Source organism: Euleptes europaea, chromosome 7, assembly GCF_029931775.1.
Source record: "Euleptes europaea isolate rEulEur1 chromosome 7, rEulEur1.hap1, whole genome shotgun sequence".
NCBI lineage: Eukaryota > Metazoa > Chordata > Lepidosauria > Squamata > Sphaerodactylidae > Euleptes > Euleptes europaea.
In genome coordinates, this window is record NC_079318.1 from 99,703,315 (window position 1) to 99,726,810 (window position 23,496).

The following is a 23,496-nucleotide window of genomic DNA, read 5'->3' on the forward strand; positions in this document are numbered from 1 at the left end:
TCTTTCCCTCCTTTCCTATGCTTGCTTTTGCTTAATTAGCCTTCATATATTCTCTGAGTTAATCAAGCTAAGCCGCTTCCCCTAGCTTCCCTAATTCACCTAGATATGATCTTTTCTCCGACCTGACAGTTCTTGTCATGTCAGGTGCCCACTGACTGTGTATAATTTCTATAAGGATATTTTGTGGACACAAATGATCTGAAATGATTCGCTACCTCCTGATATATTTCTGCTGCGGGACTTTCACCTTCTGGAACTTGGTTCCTAAGATCTAGCACGGCACCATCTAGAAACAGTTGTCGAGTTTCCAAAGGCAGCTGGACTATTTAAGGCGTTTCTCACCCAACGGTGGTGCTGGTGGAAAGTGCTCTGACTGGCCCAAGGTCACCCAGCAGGCTGCTTGTGGCAACCCTCTGGGATTTTCAAGCCAAGAGACAAACAGAGGTGGTTTGCCATTGTCTGCCCTGGACTTCCTTGGTGGCGTCCCATCCAAGTACTAACTGGGGCCATCCCTATTTCGCTTCCAAGATCTGATGAGATTGAGCTAGCCTGGGCCATCCAGGTCAGGGCTTCTCACCCAGCAGGGTCACCCTAACCCTCATTTTTTGATCTTACAATAAGAAGAAGAGTCGGTTTTTATATGCTGACTTTCTCTGCCAGTTAAGGGAAAATCAAACCGGCTTACAACCTCCTTCCCTTCCCCACAACAGACACCCTGTGAGGTAAGTGGGGCTGAGAGAGCTCTATCAGAGCTGTGACTAAACCAAGGTCACCCAGGTGTGGAGGAGTGGGGAAACAAATCCAGTTCGCCAGATAAGCCTCCGCAGCTCATGTTGAGGGAGTGGAGAATCAAACCCGGTTCTCCAGATCAGAGTCCACCGCTCCAAACCACCGCTCTTAACCACTACACCACACTGGCTCTCAATAATTGGAAACAGCACCCGGGAGCATAAACAACCAACTAAAGAAGGAGACCATCACTTTCTGGAGTCATGTCTACTGAGACTTGAGCCTCATGTGGCCACAAAAGCAGGAGACAGGAGTGTGTAACCCACACAACTGGCTCCCCTATTTGGTGCAAAGGTAAAAACTGCCTTTGATGCATCATTTACAGCTCCCATTTAATTGAAATAATTAATATTTAAGCATCAAATTAAATAAAGCTTGGCTGGACTTGTCAACCTTGTCATTATGGGAATCAAGCCTGAACTCTCCCTAGAAGCTAAAATGACTAAATTGGGGCTATTGTTCTTGGGTCACATCATGAGAAGACTAGACTTACCAGAAAAGTCAATAATGCTAGGAGACGTTTGAAGGCAGCAGGAAAAGAGGAAGACGCAGCATGAGATGGATTGACTCAATCAGGGAAGCCACGGCCTTCTGTTTGCAAGACCTGAGCAAGGCTGTTAACGATAGGATGCTCTGGAGGTCATTAATTCGCAGGGACGCCATAAGTCGGAAGCGACTTGATGACGCTGCACACGTACACCTGCGTGTCATGGGAAGATTGCAGAGGGGTAGCAGTCTGCCTTGGCAAAACACAACAGAAGTCCACTTCCCTTTCTTCCTGGTGAAGTTCCTCTGTCCATCCACAGGTATATGGACATCTAGACATTCTGGCTGACTCCCTGCTTGAGAGCTAGCCCTTATGCAGAGCCAGAGAAGAACCAACTTAAGAGGGAAACTTTCAGCTTTGTTCTGCCCTCCCCTCTCCCGTTCTGGAGAAGGTCATAATTTTTTACATCCTATTGAACCTGGATATCACAATGCAGAAATAATTCTCTGGGGCGGGGTTTAAATGCACACATAGGGTGGGACTATCTAATAATTAATAATACACTGGGACAGGGTTTAGATAATATACCCCTGCAGGTCCGGTCATCCCAAGATGAAATAGAAGTCCAGTGTCGTCTTAAAAGACTATCCACATATTAACCTAAGTAATTCATAGTTCCCTTCACCAAATTTCTCAGGAAATGAGCTGTGACTCAAATGAAAGCTCATTTCTTCTCCTCTTTTCTCTTTTTCTTCTCTTTTTTCTTTTTCTCCCCCCCCCTTTTTCTTGATTTCTTTTTTCCTTTTTCTTAAAATAAATGTTTTTAGTCTTGGGCTGGGGGAATAGGTGTGGGCACTGCTTCCCGGAAAGAAAGAGCTTCTTGTCCTTCTACAATATTAACACTTGGGGTCACCTCGTGAGGTTGATGGATAATAGATTCAGAAGGAAGCAAAAGGAAATTCTTCTTTACTGAATGTCTAAATTAAATTGTGTTTGTGTGTAAGTAAGTGCCATCAAGTTGCTTCTGACATGGCAACCCTATGAAATAATGACCTCCAAAACATTCTATTGTTAACAGCCTTGCTCAGGTCTTGCAAACTGAGGGCTGTAGCTTCCCTGACTTAGTCAATCCATCTCCTGGAGGGTCTTCCTCTTTTCCTGCTGCATCCACCTTTTCCTAGCATTATTGTCTTTTCCAGTGACTCCTGTCTTCTCATAATGTGACCAAAGTACGACAGCCTCAGTTTAGTCATTTTTGCTTCTAGAGACAGTTCAGGCTTGATTTGATCTAGAATCCACTTATTGGTGGGGGGGGGGGGTTGATGGTCCACAGTATCTGAAACACTCTCTTCCAACACCACATTTCAAATGAATATACTTTCTTTCTGTCAGTTTTCTTCATTGTCCAACTTTCACACCCATACATAGTGATAGGAAATAGTATGGCATGAATTATCTTGATCTTGGTGGCTAGTGACACATCCTTACACTTAAGGATCTTTTGTAGCTCCTTCAGGGCTGCCCTTCCCAGTCTCAATCTCCTTCTGATTTTTGGGTTGCAGTCTCCCTTTTGGTTGATGACGGAGCCAAGGAGCAGAAAATCTTGAACAATTTCCGTTTCTTCATCATCAGCATAGTTTGTGTGTGTGTGTGTGTAAGTGCTGTCTAGTCTCTTCCAACTTATGGTGACCCTGTGAATCAGTGTCCTCCAAAATGTCCTATGGTTAACAGCCTTGCTCAGATCATCATGAACACACGAAGCTGCCTTATACTGAATCAGACCCTTGGTCCATCAAAGTCGGTATTGTCTACTCAGACCGGCAGCGGCTCTCCAGGGTCTCAGGCAGAGGTCTTTCACATCACCTACTTGCCTAGTCCCTTCAACTGGAGATGCCGGGGATTGAACCGGGGACCTTCTGCATGCCAAGCAGAGGCTCTGCCACTGAGCCACAGCCCCTCCCCCAATTATCATCCTTAAAAATTCCCAAGTAGTCATTACTTTCATCTTGATGTTCAGCTGTAGTCCTGCTTTCTCCTTTATCTTTCAACAGTAGTCGTTTCAAGTCTTCGCTATTTTCTGCCAGTAATGTAATATCATCGGCATATCTCAAATTGTTAATGTCCCTCCCCCCAGTTTTCACCCCACCTTCATCTAAACCTAATGTAGCTTTCCTTATGATATGTTCTGCATATATATAGGTTGAGCAGATAGGGAGATAAAATGCATCCTTAATTAATTCATGGAATCCATGAAGTCAGTGGTGGTAAGTGATGGCCACAAGCATGGGCGGGGTTTGTTTATTTATTCTATTTATATAGTCTGCCTTTCTCTCTGGGACTCAAGATACATTACATAGAATAGACCAGTACAATCGACAGAGGGGGGCAGCCAAAAGACAGTGCAGTAGGATTTGACTTGTAAAGATCTGGAAACCCACCAGAGGTGAAGCAGAGCAGAAGTATTAACATAAGAACATAAGAAAGGCCCTGCTGGATCAGACCAAGGTCCAACAAGTCCAGCAGTCTGTTCACACAGTCTGTTCACACAGTGGCCAACCAGGTGCCTTTAGGAAGCCCTAAACAAGACGACTGCAGCAGCATTGTCCTGCCTGTGTTCCAGTGCATCTAATATAATAGGCGTGCTCCTCTGATCCTGGAGAGAATAGGTATGCATCATGAGTAGTATCCATTTTTACTAGTAGCCATGAATACCCCTCTCCTCCATGAACATGCCCACTCCCCTCTTAAAGCCTTCCAAAGTTGGCAGCCATCACCACATCCTGGGGCAGGGAGTTCCACAATTTAACTGTGCGTTGTGTGGGGAAAAAAAACACTTCCTTTTATCTGTTTTGAATCTGTCACCCTCCAGCTTCAGCAGATGACCCTGTGTTGTAGTATTATGAGACAGGGAGAAGCTGTCCACTCTCTACATGAAGATAATTCACAGTGGGTAGCCGTGTTAGTCTATCTGCAGTAGTAGAAAAGGGCAAGAGTCCAGTAGCACCTTAAAGACTAACAAAAATATTTTCTGGTAGGGTATGAGCTTTCGTGAGCCACAGCTCACTTCTTCAGATGTATCTGAAGAAGTGAGCTGTGGCTCACGAAAGCTCATACCCTACCAGAAAATATTTTTGTTAGTCTTTAAGGTGCTACTGGACTCTTGCCCCACTCTCTACAAATCATGCATAATTTTATAGAACTCTATCATGTCTCTCCTTGACCGCCTTCTTTCCAAGCTAAACAGCCCTAAGCGTTTTAACCACCCCTCATAGGGCAGTTGCTCTAGTCCCTGATCATTTTGGTTGCTCTTTTCTGCGCCTTCTCAAGCTCCACAATATCCTTTTTCAGGTGTGGTGACCAGAACTGTACTCCGTATTCCAAGTGTGGTCTCACCATGGATTTGTACAAGGGCAGTACGATAGCAACATGACATGTTAAACGAAAGCAAAGCCTAGATAGTAGGACCCTACTTACAGCAGCAAACAGTATGGACTATACAAAGTGGTGTAGTCCACAATCCCTAACTCTTTCACCCCAAGCTTCTTTGTGAACCATGTTGTTACAGCGCAGCTGTGCAAAAGCTCTCTTAAATAATTCAGTTTTGTGTAGCTTGCAGGGAGTCTGGAGGATGGGAGCAAGACCGGTCCTTAAGGTGGGGGCCACAACAGAGAATGGTCATTTAAAGGGGGATTAGATGGATTTGGGGAGGAGAGGCCCATCAATGGCTACTGCCAGCCCCAGTGCCTAAAGGGACCCTCTGTGTTCAGAATTATCTTATGAGAGAACAAGAAGTCCCTGTTCAGTTGGTTTGGGTATAACATCTGCGCAATTAAATAAAGCGACTAATTGATATTTTCTCCTCTCTTCTGCTGCTAGGGGTGCCGGGAGCAAGTTCTTTGAAAAAGTCACTCGAGGTAAGCTACAGTGGCTGGCAAAATGCATGTTGCACGCTTGTGTGTGTTTGCACTTTCCTGTTCCTAGCTAGGGCTGACAGGTCAGTCTAGAGTGCTAACAATCGATCAGTCATGTTCTAATGCAGTGAGAAGAGAAGATGGTATCATAAACCAGGGATTGAGAACTTGACCCAGGAGCAAGTAGAGGGTTGCTTTTTAAAAAAACCAAGGGTTTTAAGCCTTTTCTCCAACCTTCAGCCAACCAGAACTGGAATGCAAAAGGACCCTGTAAGCCAGCACGACGCCCTTTCACTACAGTAGGGTGAACACAGTGGTCACTTCGTCAGCACCATGGTCTGGTGGAAACACCTCTGCAAATGAGACCCCCAGAATAATCAGTGGTTGTCTGTGTTGCTGAGAGAGTGCTGTGGATGCTGTGGTCTGATGAACATCAGATCTGTTTCTGGGTTGGTCATTCTTACAGAGGAGTGCAGAAGGAGAGCGATGTAGATGATCAGGGGCCTGGAGACCAAGCCCTACGAGGAAAGGCTGAGGGAGTTGTGGATGTCCAGTCTGGAGAAGAGGAAGTTGAGGGGGGAAAGGATTGCTCTCTTGAAGTATTTGAAGGGCGGGCACTTAGAGGAGGGCAGGGAGCTGTACCTGTTGGCAGCAGAGGACTTGCAATAGTGAGTTTAAATTGCGGGAGGCAAGGTACTAGTTGGATATTAGGGGAAAAATTTTTCAGTAAGAGTTCTTTGACAGTGGAAACACCTACCTAGGGAGGTAGTGAGCTCCCCCTCTCTGGCAGTCTTTAAGCAGAGGCTGGACAAACACTTGTCAGGGATGCTCTAGGGTTATCCTGCATTAAGCAGGGGGTTGGACTACATGGCCCTGTATGGCCCCTTCCAACTCTAGGATTCTATAAGGTGCACAAGATAAACTCAGTGGAGAAGAGGAGGATCTACCCGATGCCCTAAAAATACAGTCCTCCAGCTGATCGTGGAAGGATGTCATGCACAGGCAACCTGCAATGTTGGGACGTTGCTAGTCTTTTTTACTGATTCTTAGGACAACCTGTAGTCTTGAAACCCTCTAGTCTGGAATTTTATTCTAGTCCTACTGTGGTCCCTTTTCTGCCATATAGTGGGGCCAAGTGCTAGCATGGACTTGAAGGAGCTCTTCTTATTCTCCCCCCACCCCAAATGAGCTCTTCTTATTCTCACAGCTCACACACAAATACCCCACTCCTCCACATAAGAGGCAGGACTCTAATCTGGAGAACTGGGTTTGATTCCCCGCTCCTTCACATGCAGCCTGCTGGGTGACCTTGGGCCAGTCACAGTTCTCTCCGAACTCTCTCAGCCTCGCCTACCACACAAGGTGTCTGTTGTGGGGAGGGGAAGGTGATTGTAAGCTGTTTTGAGACTCCTTAAAGGTAGAGAAAAGTGGGGTATAAAAACCAACTCTTCTTCGCAAACATGATTAAGGAAGCATGAAATAAGTATTTCTTTATATATGTATGATTGAATGGCCTTGACCTGGATGGCCCAGGCTAGCCTAATCTTGTCAGATCTCGGAAGCTAAGCATGGTTGGCCCTGGTTAGTGCTGGGCTGGGAGACCACATAGAAAGTCCAGGGTCACTACGCAGAGGCAGGCAGTGGCAAACTGTATCTGAATGTCTCTTGAACAAATGAAGCTGCCTTATACTGAATCAGACCCTTGGTCCATCAAAGTCAGTATTGTCTACTCAGACTAGCAGCGGCTCTCCAGGGTCTCAGGCAGGGGTCTTTCACATCATCCTACTTGCCTAGTCCCTTTAACTGGAGATGCCGGAATTTGAACCTGGGACCTCCTGCATGCCAAGCAGATGCTCTACCACTGAGCCACAGCCCCTGCCCCTTGAAATCCTTACAGGGTCACCATAAGTCAGCTATGACTGGAGAGCATTTTCCACCTCCACCACCACATGAATGAATGAGACATGGATTCTCCAGCATGTGGCTCCGTAACTGGAAGACTGCTCTGCTGCACATGAAGAGATGTGAGCTTCAGGCTGGTTGCCTTTCTTTGTAATCCAGCTTCCAAACTTTCCCTCTGTAGAACCACAGTCTCTCCCACACTAAGAATGCTGGAAGCTTCTTTGTACTGAGCAAGGCCCCTATCAGGGTCAGATTTGTCTCCTCTGACTGGTGGCAGCTCTCCAGGTTCTCCAGCTGAGATGGTTCACATCACCTGAGCAGAAGGTTCTGGGGACTGAACCGGGAGACCTTCTGCACAAAGGCAGATCTTGCAGAGCTCTGGCTCTCCTCTCCATTCTGAGCACAAAGGTGTTAATTTCTTTTTGAATAGCATTCAGTAGCTGCAAGCCAAATCCTCACTCTTCTACCCCCCCCCCATTTGTATTAAGTGGCTCTTGTTAACAACATCAATTGGAACATTCTCTTCTTCCTCCTCTCCTTTGTTTGGGGAGCCCCACAGCTCAAATCTGGACCATTGACTGTTCCCCTCCTGAGTCCGTTTATCCCTCCACAGCAAAACACCTGAGATATTTCTTTTTAAAGACTTGTTATTTCTTGTTGCCTTTCCTTCGGATCCTAGATGGCCGGATCCTCTGGGCACTCTTTGCAGACGATCAAGAAAGGGCACAGGAGCGTGGACTCCACAGGGGAAACCACCTACAAAAAGGTAGGTGGCTGTTTTGCATCTTTTTTCCCCTGGAGTGTGTCTCTCCCTCCCCCTCTCTCTCCTTCCTTCTCTCCTCCCTCAATTAGATTCCGCCCCACATTCTTGAGCGTCTGAGTCATCCACTGGAGCATAAAAGGTGGAGGCAATTCAGGTAAACGTCAAACACCATCGCAAGCTGCTCCCGGCAAGCACATGCTAGCAGATCCAGGGGCGAAGGCCAAAGAGCTGCCTTTCTGTTTCGAGACCGGACTTCTCTTACACCTCAGAAAGGGACTAGGGGGCCGGCCAGCTTGGGATTTCACCCGGATTTGATTTTCTCGAGCATACTGTGGGGTTCTATCTCCCCCCCTTCCCCTCAACGAGTGTTTTAAATGGGTAACCTTTTGGTACCCAGCCCCTGACTTAAGTGGGGAGCTCCTCAGAATGTGCCAGCTCATTCCGCCGCAGAGACCGCTTCCCGTGTCTGGATTAAATGGATGTTAGCGCGACCCCCTCGCCTGGACAGTGGTCGTTTTACGTAAGTGGCCGCGTGTGGACGGAGACCATAAATCCTGCCTGCGGTTGGAGGGAGGGGTGGTGGTGATGGAGCCAGAGCACGGAGAAAAGGGGGAAGAGGCAGAGGTTTGAAGAGCCGGTGCTTTCACCCTTCTTAACTGCTTCTGTCAGTAGCGCGGCAAAGCTCAATTGGGGCTGTTTGTGTCCGATAGGAGCAGTTCTGCCTCCTCCAGTCCTGGCACGCTGAGTTTAGGAACAGCTCCCCGGCATTTCGCAGGCGTAGCTGCTTGTGTGAGCGAGAGAGCGCCAGGAGGCATCACTTCCTGTTTCCTTTTGGCTCGTTGTCATGAGTGTGGCTGGCCTCCGCCTTCCCCAGGGGCATGGCGTCGGCTTGTTGTAATGGTTCTTCTTTGGATTGTTCAGGATTTCACAAAAACCCCGCCCCTCCCATTCCCCTTTGTGTTATGCCCAGGGAAAATGCTGAAGCCTTCTTGGTTTGCTTGCCCCCCACTCCAGAGCCTGTAGGCTCAGGCTCTCCATGGATGTTTACAGGGTGGTGGGAGATCCAGTTAACTTCATTCATGCTTATGCAGATAGTTTGGTTGACTTATTTTGCATAAAACAGAGCCAGTCTAGTGTTGTGGTTAAGAGCAGTGATTTGGAGCGGTGGGCTCTGATCTGGAGAACCGGGTTTGATTCCCCACTCCTCCACATGAGCAGTGGAGGCTAATCTGGTGAACTGGATTTGTTTCCCCGCTCCTGCACATGAAGCCAGCTGGGTGACCTTGGGGCAGTCTCACACTCTCAGCCCCACCTACCTCACAGGGTGTCTGTTGTGGGGAGGGGAAGGTGATTGTAAGCCTGTTTGATTCTCCCTCAAGTGATACAGAAAGTCGGCATATAAAAACCAACTCATCTGCTGCTGCTTCTTCAGTCAAGGGGAGAAGGGAAGTCTGATTAAAGTGCCACATAAGTGGCCTATGCATAAACGGCCTATAGCAGGCAGAGCATTCAAAGTGCTTGACGAGGGGACAGGTCTATCAGTGTCGTCAGGGGAAGGCCTCAGCCTCTGGGCCCTGTTGTTGGATCTCCAGAGGAACTGGTTGGCCACTGTGTGAGGATTCTGGTCTGGATGGACCACTGGTCTGATCCAGAAGGGCTCTTCTTCTCTTCTTATGCCATGGTGATTAAAGAGAATTTCCACGTTCAGAGACAGCCTGCCTCTGAATCTCAGTGCCAGGAGGCAATGTCAGGGGAAAACCTCTGCCTCTATGCCCTGTTGCTGGATCTCCAGAGGAACTGTTTGGCCGCTGTGTGAGACGGGATGCTGGACTAGATGGACCCCTGATCTGATCCAGCAGGGCTCTTCTTCTGTTCTTATGACATGCATTCTTTCAGGAATCTTCACAGGAACCCTTTAAGGTGGGCCAGTATTAGCTCCATATTGCAGAACTGGGGGGTGGGGGAGCTGACTGAAGCCGAGACAGCAGTAACTCTCACTGTGGCCTGTTACTCCCTGGCTGCTGTTAAGATCTGTTCCAGTTTCTGAGATTTTGCCTTGTGTCCTTCCAAGCCTGCCTTTGTAGTCATAAGGACTAGCAGCTCAGGTTAGTTATATTTAAATAAAGTATGCTCACTCACACGCAATAGACAAAGGACGTGTCCCCCCGCTGAGAAAGAGTTGTAAAGTGAGCAACCCTCCCCTTACAAGCACCCCTGTGAATGAGTTTCCAGGGTGGAGATTTCCCTGACCTTGCATCTTTTATCTCTGGGGATTAAAAATTAAGCCTGAGATCTTTAGTAGAACAATGGGCTGGGGGTGGGGGTGGGGGTGGGGGACTACCCACTGAGCTGGAGGAAATCTCCAGCACTGGGCCATTTTGCCGGGCTCCTGGGAGTTGGGTGTGTGTGTTAACAACCAAAAAGCAACAGGGAAGGAGATTTGGGCTGGTGTTTGAGATGGAAGCAGCTTATGGAAGCGGGCTGGGGGATGGAGGGGGGCAGCTCCCCCCCCCCAGTCTGCCACCAAGTAGTGCTGCCATTTGTGCGAGGCACAAGAATAAGGAGGGATTTTGGCCTCCCTCCTAAATGCTGCTGCCCCTAAGAACATAAGAAAAGCCCTGCAGGATCAGACCCAGGCCCATCAAGTCCATCAGTCTGTTCACACAGTGGCCAACCAGGGGCCTCTAGGAAGCCCACAGACAAGACAAGTGCAGCAGCATTATCCTGCCTGCGATCCACAGCACCCAAGATGATAGGCTTGCTCCTCTGATCCTGGAGAGAATAGGTCTGCATCAGGACTAGTAGCCATTTTGACTAGTAGCCATGAATACCCCTCTCCTCCATGGACATGTCCACTCCCCTCAAAGCCTGATCAAGCAAGAAAGAAACTTGATAAAAACTTTCAGGGGGAGGAGGGGCTCATGAGTCCACATGTGAGAGGTTGGCATGTCTGGCTACGATTTGGGAAATTGGGAGTCCTGATTCCCCACCCTACTGTGCAAGCTCGCTGGGTGAGCCTGGACTGGTCACTCACTCGGCCTAACCTTCCTCACAGGATATTGTCGAAGGCTTTCACGGTCAGAGTTCATTGGTTCTTGTAGGTTATCCGGGCTGTGTAACCGTGGTCTTGGAATTTTCTTTCCTGACGTTTCGCCAGCAACTGTGGCAGGCATCTTCAGAGTAGTAACACTGAAGGACAGAGACACTGTCCTTCAGTGTTACTACTCTGAAGATGCCTGCCACAGTTGCTGGCGAAACGTCAGGAAAGAAAATTCCAAGACCACGGTTACACAGCCCGGATAACCTACAAGAACCAACTTCCTCACAGGGTTGTGAGAAGAGGGGAGGCCGACAATGTAAGCTGCTTTGTGTCCCTATTGGGAATGGGCCAGTACAAGGTGACCACAGCCTAGTAAACTTATTTGTGTGTATTTGCAAAGAGGGTTTTTAAATACCCCCCACCCCTAAAGGGTCTTTAAAAAAATGTGTTTTCCTTGCACCCGTGAGGTCCCTTCCTTGTTCTCTTCATTGTCTCCCTCCCGCCTTTCCTAAGAGGCTGAAAAGTTTCCAGATCCCCTGCCATTTCCACATCCCTTTCCTTCCAGTTATTAGTTGTGTCAGCCTTCAGTTGTCCGGGACTCCAATTTTCAAGCTTCAGCCTTCCCATAAGACACTCTGGGATTTTCTCCGGCTTGATGAGACCAGAGGCCCGAATTTGCTTCCAGTGCTGCCCACAGTGACCTCTCTCTTAAGCCGGGTTGGAAAAATATTTCAGACCTCTGTGAAATAAAAACTTCCATCCCATGAAGTTCAGGTTGTGTCAAAACAATTTAGGCCTGTTCTTCTCCCCTCCATTTCATTCTCATAACAACCCTGTGAAGTAGGTTAGGCTGAGAGCACGTGACTGGCCCGAGGTCTGCCAGCAAGCTTCCGCAACAGAGCAGGGATTCGAACCTCAGGTCCCAGCATGATGCTCTTAACAATTACATTGCACTGGCCTCCGTAAGTCTAGAAAATGTAGCTCATTTACTCTAGTGTGGGGTGTTAAGAGCCTCATATAGTTTGCATTTTACTTTATTTTATTTAAATAGTTTCGCGGTGTCACCAGTAGGTGACCCAGAGACACAGCACGGGGGAGGGGGACCTTTTGTTGTACAGAGATGGTGGTTTGTGTGTTTTGAAGGAATAGCCCCCAAGAATCAACACACTAAGGCATGAGAAACAGCAGCTGTAGCTAGTTAGGTGTCCAAGAGACACAGCACGGGGGAGGGGGACCTTTTGTTGTACAGAGATGGTGGTTTGTGTGTTTTGAAGGAATAGCCCCTAAGAATCAACACACCAAGGCATGAGAAAAAGCAGCTGTAGCCAAGAGCTTTGGGTTGTGTTTGCCCTTGCAGAGCAAAAGGTGTGTGTGTGTGTGTCTTCTCCAGTGTAGGTCGCATGCCAGGATAAGAGTAATATGTATGGGTTTAGAATGCCCTCTGACTGGGCTCTTTTGCATGGAGGAATTTAAGACCTTGCTGGGTTTTTAAAACTTTATTTGTACATTGCCTTTAAACAGCACTTCCAAAGTGGTTTGCAAAATAAAAACATCAATGTGATGTAAAGCAGCTTAAAAGTTTTTTGTTTTGTTTTGAAACAATGATGGGAATAGCCTCCCTAGAAGTGTGTTTACTTCTGAAAGGTACCTTTAATCTTTTTCTCTTGCCCCAGAAGGCTGGACCAGAACCAGCGGGTAGAACTTAAGTTTTAGGCTAAACATTAGGAAGAATTTTCTGACAGAGCGGTTCCTCAGTGGAACAGGCTTCCTCGGGAGGTGGTGGGCTCTCCTTCTTTGGAGGTTTTGAAGCAGAGGCTAGATGGCCATCTGATAGCAAGGCTGATTCTGTGAACTTAGGCAGATCATGAGGGGATGAAGGGTTGCTCCAGTGTTTGGCTCTCGTGGCTCTTTCTTACATGCCCAGGGAAATGCTGATCGCCACTTTAGGGTCAGGAAGCAAATTTCCTCTAGGCCAGATTGGCCAGGGATCTTGGAGGGGTGTTTTTTGGGCCGTCTTCTGGGCATGGAGTAGGAGTCACTGGGGGGATTCCTGCATTGTGCAAGGAGTTGGACTAGATGACCCTGGTGGTCCCTTCCAACTCTATGATTCCATGATTCTGTCTGCTTTACCAAAGAGGCGTGACCCTTTGCCCTTTGTGTTTGCTGCCTTCCAGACAACATCGTCCGCCCTCAAAGGCGCCATCCAGCTCGGGATCACCCACACGGTGGGAAGCCTGAGCACCAAGCCCGAGCGCGATGTCCTCATGCAGGACTTCTACGTAGTGGAGAGCATCTTCTTCCCCGGGTGAGCATTTTCTCTGTCTCAGGTACCCACGTCTCGAGCCCAGGGTGTGACGGGGTGATCAGCAAGCCAGGAGACTACATATTTCTTCCATGCTAAAACTGGCAAAGGACAGATCAGATTTTTCAGGCTTGTATGGCAAATGGCCTTGTCTTGGTGGCAGGGGGGCAAGCGTTGTACACCCCCCCCCCCGGTTCATTTCCATGCAGGAAGGAAGCCCTTCTCTGCCTGAGACCTTGCAGAAGTCGCTTCCAGTCGGAATATGAAGCTACAGGAATGAATGGTTTGGCTCTGTGTCAGGCAGCTCTGTATATTCATGTTCTGAGGCTGCATGTATCTGGAGCCGCCGGTAAAGCTCATTTGTGCCATGTAGACATGGGGTAAGAGAGACCTTTTCCTCTTACTTCCTGTATTCCCTGCCTTATCTCTGCACACTCAAGGCAACTTACAGAACACATTCGCTCTCAAAGTCTGTTCTGTGATGATAGTTTCACATGATCACATGAACACACATGAAGCTGCCTTATACTGAATCAGACAGTCAGTCCATCAAAGTAAGTATTGTCTACTGAGACTGGCAGTGGCTCTCCGGGTCTCAGGTAGAGGTCTTTCACATCACCTCCTGCCTGGTCCTTTTAACTGGAGATGAACCATGGGCCTTCTGCATGCCAAGCAGATGCTCTACCACTGAGCCACAGCCGTTCCAACCTTTAGTTACCATAACTAGCAGCCCTAGATAGACCCACCCTCTGTGCATCTGTCTAATCCCCTTTTAAAGCCACCTGTGGCTGTTGCCATCAGTACATTCTGATCATTCACGGTGTAAAGAAGTTACCTCCTTTTGTCCGTCCTAAATCTACTGAAAGATGGCGTGTTTGTCATGAGCAGGCTTTTCTTGACATGTGCAGGAAATGATGTTCTGGGGAGGTCATTGTTCTCAATACAATTAGGGGAACCAGTTCCCCTTCATGTACAAAGTGTGCCTCCTACATGTTCCTGGTGGCGTGCAGAGATTCTTTGCGGAAGAACTGACAAGCAGAGAGTTGCTTAAAAGAAGGTGTCTTTGGCAGGCCTTGGACTCCTGGGAGGGGGCTTTCAGATGGGTGTGGGGGTTCTTACTTTGTCCCTTTCCCTCCAGTGAAGGCAGCAACCTGACGCCGGCCCATCACTACAACGACTTCCGCTTCAAGACCTACGCCCCTGTCGCCTTCCGCTATTTCCGCGAGCTCTTCGGCATACGGCCGGATGACTACTTGGTGAGTTGCTGGGGAGGCCTTGCCTGTGCGTTGGGTCATGTGACAGTCTGTGCCCCAGCAGAATGTGGGGCCCTGGAGGAACAGTCCTGGCCCACCGGCCCACAAGCTGTGTTCTTCCTCAGCTCACCTTGAGGGCCAGAAACCTCCTCTGTTTCTCCTTAAGCCCAGGAAAACGCTGCTGCCGTCGTCTTGTTTGTGGGCTTCCTAGAGGCACCTGGTTGGCCACGGTGTGAACAGACTGCTGGACTTGATGGTCCTGGGTCTGATCCAGCAGGGCCTTTCTTGTGTTCTTATGGACTATCCATGGCTGCTAGTTAAAATGAATACTAGCCACGATGCATACTTATTCTCTCCAGTATCAGAGAAGCATGCCTATTATCTTAAGTGCTGTGGAATACAGGCAGGATAATGCTGCTGCAGCCATCTTGCTTGTGGGCTTCCTAGAGGCACCGCTGGACTTGATGGACCTGGGTCTGATCCAGCAGGGCTTTTCTTATGTTCTCATGCCTCTCTTGGTAGCTGTAGCTTTCCTGGTGTGTTCCCAGCCCTTAATTATACCCTAGTTGGTTAAAACCTGGGTGTGATTGAATGCGGTAATTACAGTCACCCGTGCAAACCTGTACCCACGCAATCCTGAAATCGACTCCCACCTCCCTCCCTCTCTTGCTGCAGACGCTCTGTCCCAGAACCAAAGCAACAGGCATTTAACCTGTCGCCTCTGGCCTTCTCCTGCCTCCTCCTCTCAGGGTGCAGGCTCACCCTGTCGTCTGTTGCAGCTAAGACGAGAGCAGACTGTGAGAGAGCCAGCGTGGTGCAGTGGTTAAGAGCGGCAGACTCTAATCTGGAGAACCGGGTTTGTTTCCCCACATGCAGCCTGCTGGGTGACCGTGGGCTACTCACAGTTCTCTGAACTCTTTCAGCCTCACCTATCTCATAAGGTGTTTGTTGTGAGGAGGGGAAGGGAAGGCAATTGTAAGCCAGTTTGAGACTCCTTAAAGGTAGAGGAAAACGGGTATAAAAACCAACTCTTCTTCTTTTCTGTGTGGTTTGCCTGCCCTGAAAGAGCTTAGTGGAGGTTTCCCAAGTTGCCTTTTATGTGCGCCAAATGGGGCAAATTTGATAACTGGGGCGGGTAATGATTGGGTGTCAAGAGGGTTGGGTGGCATTCGCCCCTTGGTTTCTCAACCAGGACCAATTGATTACTAGCCTTGGGCAGTGGCGTGATTGGCAGATGAACTTCTGTTTGCCTTCCCCTGTTTTCACCATCGATGGCCGTTCCTACCTTACCTGAGCCTGGTAGGGAGCTGGCAGCCTTCCCACCTGTACATCTTCACACTTGCCTACCTGAGGACCGTAGATGTGCAGGGGACATCTGCCTATTATATGCCTATTTTATGAGGTGCTATAGAACGCAGGCGGGGTAACGCTGCAGCAGTCGTCTTGTTTGTGGGCTTCCTAGAGGCACCTGGTTGGCCACAGTGTGAACAGACTGCTGGACTTGATGGGCCTGGGTCTGATCCAGCATGGCTTATGTTCTTGTGGGACAGTGCTGTATTTGAACTCTTACTCTAATACAGTGGCCCCCAACGTGGTGTCCGTGGGTGTCATGACGCTCGCTGATGCCTTTCCTGGTGCCCGCCAAGTGTTTTTAGAAAGTGGGTGGGGCCAGATGGGTTTTTTTGTTTTGTTTTGCCCAGCAGGGCTTGTGATTGACCAGGGGAGATTTGATGCAGATTTTCAGAAATGTTGCTTTGGCATCAGCGGCCCCCTTAACACAAGGATTTTCACTGATACAGCCATTTTGTGGCTGCGCTAACCACACTGTACCAGAATTTCAACGGTGCCCACCAGCTCGAAAAGGATGGGTCAGTCAGTCCGTTGGGTAGATACTGGAAATGAAACCTTTATTCTGGGGCCCAGAGCACCTGTTGCCTGGCTCTGTTGGGTTTGATTTTCTACCCCGCCTGATCTGTAATAGTTTCCAAGAAGGAGTATGTAATATAACATCCACATCGCAAGATATCATCGTTCTGCTGTACACTGCATTGGTCAGGCCGCACCTGACCACCTTTGGCATTGACCAAAGCCCAGACGTTTTCCACCGTGGCTCCTGCTCTGTGGATTGGGCTCCCTGAAGGGGGGGGTGCTTGGAGAGCTTCAGGAAGCCCTGCATGACCGGCCTGCCTGTTGGCCTGGGCTTTTGAGGGGGCCTGACTTGGCAGGCATCTTTTAATGGGAAGAGGGGGAGAGCTTTGGGGTTTGTTGTCTTATTTTTGTTTTAAACTGTAAATGTTCTTAACTCTTGTTGCAAGCCACCTTGAACCACGAGGAAAGGCTGGATATAAACATTTTAATAAAACAAATGAGAAGTTTTCCTTTAAGTACAGCTGTTAAAGACTTTTGCCTACTGGGTTACACAGGCGCGTGCCAGTGAAAGCTTTGGTTCATTTTGGTATCGGGGGGCCTCTTGTGTTCTGCCCTGACAGCAGTGTCTTCCCCCGTCCTTCTCCCCCTCCCCTCCAGTGCTCCCTGTGTAGCGAGCCCCTCATCGAGCTCTCCAACTCCGGGGCCAGTGGCTCCATCTTCTACGTCTCCAGCGATGACGAGTTCATCATCAAAACCGTTCAGCACAAAGAAGCCGAGTTCTTGCAGAAGCTGCTGCCAGGCTACTATATGGTGAGTTGGCCAGGAGGAGGGGGCATGGCTGGAAAGAGCCCGGCTGCGTCTTCCCTCTCTGAGGCATTGGATAGTGAGGTTGAGCGATGAATGTTCTTGAGCTGGTCTGCATTTGGCTGCTGGAGGGGGGGGGGTACTGCATAACGTTGCTCCCTCGGATGGTCTCTGGTTGCTTTAGGGAAGACTCCCCAACCCTAGGGACAGGGCAGTCTCAAACGTGCCTATAAGAAATGAGAACCATCTTTGAGTACCTGAAGGGCTGTCATATAGAGGATGGTGCCGAGTTGTTTTCTGTTGCCCCAGAAGGTTGGACCAGAACCAACGGGTTAAGATTAAATCAAAAGAGTTTCCGTCTAGACATTAGGAAGAATTTTCTAACAGTTAGAGCTGCTGCCAATCTGAGTAGACAATACTGACCCTGATGGATCAGTGGTTTGATTCAGTATATGGCAGCTTCCTGTTGAATGAGCGTGGGTTTGTCTAGTCCCTCTTTAAAAAGGTACACAGGAACGTTTCTTCTTCTCCCCTTCTAGAACTTGAATCAGAACCCCCGTACTTTGCTGCCCAAGTTCTACGGACTGTACTGCGTGCAGGCGGGAGGCAAGAACATCCGAATCGTAGTGATGAACAACCTCCTGCCCCGCTCCGTCCGGATGCACCAGAAGTACGACCTGAAAGGCTCCACCTACAAACGCCGGGCGTCCCAAAAGGAGCGCGAGAAGGTCTTCCCCACCTACAAAGACCTGGACTTCATGCAGGACATGCAGGACGGCCTCTTCCTGGACGCAGACATGTACAGCGCCCTGTGCAAGACGCTGCAGAGGGACTGTTTGGTAGGTGGGGGCGGGGCGTGAGTGTGTGCACTCACTCTCTCTGCAGCTGGACCTTTGCAGAACTCCTGACTGTTGCAACCGACCAGAGAAGCTCGTCTGGTGGGCGCACGAGAGAGGGCCTTTTCGGTGGCAGCCCCCACGATTATGGAACAAACTCCCCAGGGAGTTGTGCCTGGCCCCCCTCACTTTTCGATCTTCAAGAGGCAGTTGAAAATGGTTTTATTTAGGACTGCATTTGATGAATTTAGTTTTTTATTTACTGGCGGTCCTAACTGGAGTTTTCAAACGGTGGCCTTTTATGTGTTTTTTATCTTTGTTTTATTTACATGGTCAGCCCCTTTGAGTTCTGCAAGGTAGAAAAGTGGCTGACAGATGCTAGAAATGCATTAGTAACGGATATACCATATCCAGACAGGACCTGTCCTTGCTCTTCCGGCTCTATCGATTCATTAGTTCATGCCCTCTTGGAATGCCGCTTTTACGAGGAACTTCGATCACATTATATCTCTCCCCTTTTAACATATAAATCTAATGCCTCTGTGTCTGACATAATGCCTTTTTTACTAAGTGACAGGGATCCCAAGGCTACATTGTCGGTGGCAAGATTTGTTTCAGTCCTTATATCCCTCAAACATTGGATATATGCTGCTCAAGATCAATGGATCAAGGAGCTTCTAAGGGATAAAGGAATTAATAACTGAGCATGTCATTCTTCCTTGGGGAGAAGGGGGGGGCACATGTGCATTTCTGAAAAGTACCGTCAAATCGGGAATGTACCCTGCTACCCATCATATTGGACGTTGGCTGCCCCTCTGTGTGGCTGTCCTCTTCTTCTGTTGTTTTCTGTCTCTTCTCCCCACACTCCCGTTTGCTTTCTTGGCTAGAGCGGTTGAGTCTTCTGATGGCTTAAAGACTTAAGGCTTGGTTTTTCTTAATGGTTTCACTGGCGAGGCAGAAGCTCTGTCCAGGTGGGGCAACTGCTCTCCTGCAGCATCTATTTATTTACTTATTAAAACATTTATATCTCACCTGGAGAGCCAGCGTGGTGTAGTGGTTAAGAGCAGTGGTTTGGAATGGTGGACTCTGATCTGGAGAACCGGGTTTGATTCCCCACTCCTCCACATGAGCAGCGGAGGCTAATCTGGTGAACTGGATTTGTTTCCCCACTCCTACACACAAAGCCAGCTGGGTGACCTTGGGGCAGTCACACTCTCTCAGCCCCACCTACCTCACAGGGCGTCTGTTGTGGGGAGGGAAGGGAAGGTGATTGTAAGCCGGTTTGAGTCTTCCTTAAGTGGTAGAGAAAGTCGGCATATAAAAACCAACTCTTCTTCTTCTACCTTTCCTCACGGCTCAGAGCTGCTGTAGTTGTGAGTAAATTGTGGAACTCCCTGCCCCAGGATGTGGTGATGGCTGCCAACCTGGAAGGCTTCAAGAGGGGAGTGGACATGTTCATGGAGGAGATGGCCATCCATGGCTACTAGTCAAAAGGGATACTAGTCATGTTGCATGCCTATTCTCTCTAGGCTCAGAGGAGCAGGCCTATTATCTAAGGTGCTGTGGAACACAGATAGAACAATGCTGCTGCAGTCGGCTTGCTTGTGGGCTTCCCAGAGGCACCTGGTTGGCCACTGCGTGAACAGACTGCTGGACTTGACAGGCCTTGGTCTGATCCAGCTTTTCTTATGTTCTTATCCCCAGCTAAAAAAAAAAAAAAAAAAAATTACAAACCCCTAACCTCTCTTCCCCTCTCCCCCCTTAAAAGATGCCTGCCAATTCAAACCCCTCCAAAGCCTTGGCAAACAAACAGACAGGCCTTGCCGCACCTCCTGAAGATCTCCAAGGAGGGGACCCCCTCACCTCTTCAGGGAGCGTATTGCACAGAGCCAGAGCCAGGACGGAAAAGGCCCCGGGCTCTGGTCGATGCCAGATGGCTGCCTGATGACCGTAGTTGGTGCATGGGCATATGGAGGGAGGCAGTCCTAGTTGAAAGCCCCCAAGGACAGGGCTTCTGCTTCACCAATGTTGCTTTTAAATGGAGCCAGGTATGTTTTTTGTTCCAGCAAAAGTCCTTGTGGATTATTGCCTTTTCCCCACGAGGAATGTATTGTGTGGGTGTTAAGTGCTGTCAAGTTGCTTCTGACTCATGGCAACCCTATGAATCAGCGTCCTCCAAGCTGTCTTTGTTAACAGCCTGCAGGGATGAAATGAGGAGACACTGGCTAAGAACTCCCCCCCTGCACATTCTGGTCCTGCCCCCTTTAACCCCTCCATTGTCGCCATTTCTGCCCCTACCCTCTTGTAGTACAGAGGGAATATTTTTCTTCATGGTCCGGGTGGGAAAGGGTTGACACAGTTTCTTGGGCAGTCCTAGCAGCTCCATAGCTAACGACTCTTCTGCAAGGGGGGGAAAAGGTATCTTTTCTCTGCAAAACAAACTCACATCTGCCTTGAATAGAGGCTATTCCTGTCTGCGAGAGGGGGCAGATCACCACTCTTAGATCCTTCTGAGCTAGAGATCTGCCAGGACCCATGAAGGGCCAGACCAAATGACTTTGCAGGCCTTAAATGGCCCCCGGCCTGACGTTCCCCATCCCTGGTGTAAGGCTTAAAGGTCAAAACCAGCATCTTGAACCTGATCCGATACTCCAGCTGGAGCCTGTACAAGTGGTAAAACACTGGCTTTATATGCACCCTGGGCGAGGCTCCCGTCAGAAGCCTTGCTGCCGTGTTCTGAACCAGCTGGAGCCGCCGGATCAAATTACAGATTTGTAAAACACTCCGTAATTTTCTGACTGAAAATGTCCTAATCCAGACCACTTTAGTTCATGGGACTAATGTATTACTTTATCAATTTTTTAAAAAATTATGTGAGCTTACAAGCAATCTTTCTGCCCTATGCATCAAGGTTAGGGTGTGACGCAAACCAAATATACACCAGACTTTGGTTGGAAGAAGTGGGAAAGCCCTTGGGATGGGGCAGGTTTGAAAAACAAAATAATGCATGGGTTTTTGCTAGAAACGTTTGATGCAATCCAAGTTTGGGTTTTTTTTTTCTTTTTTCCTTTTTTGCCTGGCTTTGGAATGTGTTGGCTTATCTGTGTCTCCCCCTCCCCGTTCAGGTTTTGCAGAGTTTCAAAATCATGGATTACAGTTTACTCGTGGCCGTCCACAACCTTGACCTGGCTCAAAGGGAGCGGGCGGTCGTGGATGGGTCCTCCCACGCTGACATGCGGCGGCCCGCAGCCCAGAAGGCCCTCTATTCCACGGCCATGGAATCAATCCAGGGGGAGGCACGAAGGGGCGGCACTGTGGAGACCGACGACCAGTAAGTCCATGGTGGTGGTTGAGTTGAGGATGGGCGGGGGGATGGGGGTGGGGAGAGACGAATGAGATGATTGAAAGTCATCCCACCTGAATTCCGGATCATTACCAGAAAGAACGAGGCTGGTGAAGCAGATCTGTGGGTTCGATCGTTTCCTGGACACACATGAAGCTGCCTTCTTTCGGCTAAACATTAAGAAGTACTTCCTGACAGTTAGAGTGATTCCTCAGTGGAACAGGCTTCCTCGGGAGATGGTGGGCTCCCCTTCTTTGGATATTTTAAAGCAGAGGCTAGATGGCCATTTGAAGCAATTCTGATTCTGTGAACTTAGGCAGATCCTGAGAGGGAGGGCAGGAAGGGTTGCGTCAGTGTTTGGCTCTTGTGGCCCTTTCTTGCATGCCCAGGGTAATGCCGATCGCCACTTTTCCTCCAGACCAGATTGGCCCAGGGATCCTGGAGGTTTTTTGCCTTCTTCTGGGCATACAGAAGATCCTAGGTTCTATCCCCAGCATCTCCAGTTGAAAGGACCAGGCAGTAGGTGATGTGAAAGAACTCAGCCTGAGACCCAGGAGAGCCACTGCCAGTCTGATTAGAAAGTATTGACTTTGATGGACCTAGGGTCAGACTCATTATAAGGCAGCCTCGTGTGTCCAGGTTCATGGGGAAGGGGCTGTGGCTCAGTGGTAGAGCATCTGCTTGGCATACAGAAGGTCCCTGGTTCAATTGCCGGCATCTTCAGTTAAAAGGAACTTGAGAGCTTCTTTCAGCTGCTTGGAGCAGACGGGCTAGATAACCAGTGGCCTGACTCTGTAGGGTAGCTCCCTATGAGGATGGGCTATGTCTCAGCGGAAGAGCCTCAGCTTGGCATGCAGAAGGTCTCAAGTTCAATCCCCGGCATCTCCAGCTAAAAGGATCAGGTAGCAGGTGATGTGAAAGACCTCTCTGCCTGAGACCTTGGAGAGCTGCTGCCATCCTGAGCAGACAATACTGACCTCGATGGACCAGTGGTCTGATTCTGTATAAAGGCAGCTTCATGATCCTTACAGCGGATCCTGCGGATTGCTGCCTCAGTGCGGGGCTTAATCCGATCAAGCTTTCAGCTCAGCTGAATTTGCCCCGCGGTTTGGGGATACCTGCGACCAGCCAACCCACAGAATTGTTTGTAGCACCATTTCCTAAAAGCATGGCACAGCTTCCGGCTCAGCTGTTCCCCGACACGTTTTGCCACTCGTTCAGGCAGCCGGCGAGCCCAGTTGCCGGCGTTCCGCTCACTTGCGGCTGGTTCCTAGTGAATGGGAAAGGCTTCTGGGCCTGGCTGGGTGCCCGTCGACTCACGAGTCCTCATTTGTCACTTTCTCCCTTCTAGAATGGGAGGGATCCCATCTCGAAACTCCAAGGGGGAGAGGCTGCTCTTGTACATTGGAATCATAGACGTGTTGCAATCTTACAGGTAAGGCTCTCGCTTTCTCTCCACCTCCCCAATGCCGGTTGTAGATGGGGAAGCCACAGGGCTCTTGACCAGGCTCTTCAGCCCTGAAACAGCTGCCCCACATCACATGCCGTCAAATCACAGCTAACTTATGGCATCCCCATAGTGTTTTCCAAGCAGGTGTCGTTCAGAGGTGGTTTGCCATTGCCTGCCTCCACATGGCACCCTGGACCCTTGGTGGTCTCCCATCCGAGTACCAACCAGGGCCAACCCTGCTTAGCTTCTGAGATCTGACGAGATCGGGGTAGCCTGGGTCGTTCAGGTCAGGACAAGAGATGTTCAGAGATGGTTTGTCATTGCTTGCCTCTGTGTATCAACCCTGGACTTCTTTAGTGGTCTCCCATCCAAGTCCTAACCAGGGCTGACCCTGCTTACCTTCTGAGATATCAGGAGATCAGACTAGCCTGGGCCGTCCAGGTCAGGGCAAGAAATGTTCAGAGGTGGAAACATTAGTCAGGTTGGAGAAGAAAATTGGTCTGCCCCCGTGGAAAAATAGAAATGTATTTCCAAGTTGCGACAGAGGGGGAAAGAGATCGCCTGAAGAGGAGACTAGTCAAATGCGTAGAGCAGGAGACGTTTACCAATGACTGTTGCTTGTGTTCTGTGCCATCAAGTTGCTTCTGACTTACAGCGACCCTATGAATTAATGACCTTCAAAACATTCTATAGTCAACAGCCTTGCTCTGATCTTGCAAACTGAGGGTCGTGGCTTCCTTGACTGAG

At 49.2% G+C, this 23,496-nt stretch overlaps 1 protein-coding gene across 1 annotated transcript in view; it reads left to right on the forward strand.

Annotated features, from left to right (window-relative positions):
• The window catches only part of PIP5K1A (phosphatidylinositol-4-phosphate 5-kinase type 1 alpha), a 59,996-nt gene that overhangs the window by 21,803 nt on the left and 14,697 nt on the right, over positions 1-23,496 (forward strand). The window contains exons 2-9 of the mRNA XM_056852589.1: positions 5,153-5,190; positions 7,769-7,855; positions 13,067-13,197; positions 14,333-14,450; positions 16,974-17,126; positions 17,660-17,959; positions 21,082-21,287; positions 22,651-22,734. Of these exons, the coding sequence (XP_056708567.1) occupies positions 7,769-7,855; positions 13,067-13,197; positions 14,333-14,450; positions 16,974-17,126; positions 17,660-17,959; positions 21,082-21,287; positions 22,651-22,734 (1,079 nt within the window). The 5' untranslated portion in view covers positions 5,153-5,190. The remainder of the gene's footprint in view (positions 1-5,152; positions 5,191-7,768; positions 7,856-13,066; positions 13,198-14,332; positions 14,451-16,973; positions 17,127-17,659; positions 17,960-21,081; positions 21,288-22,650; positions 22,735-23,496) is intronic.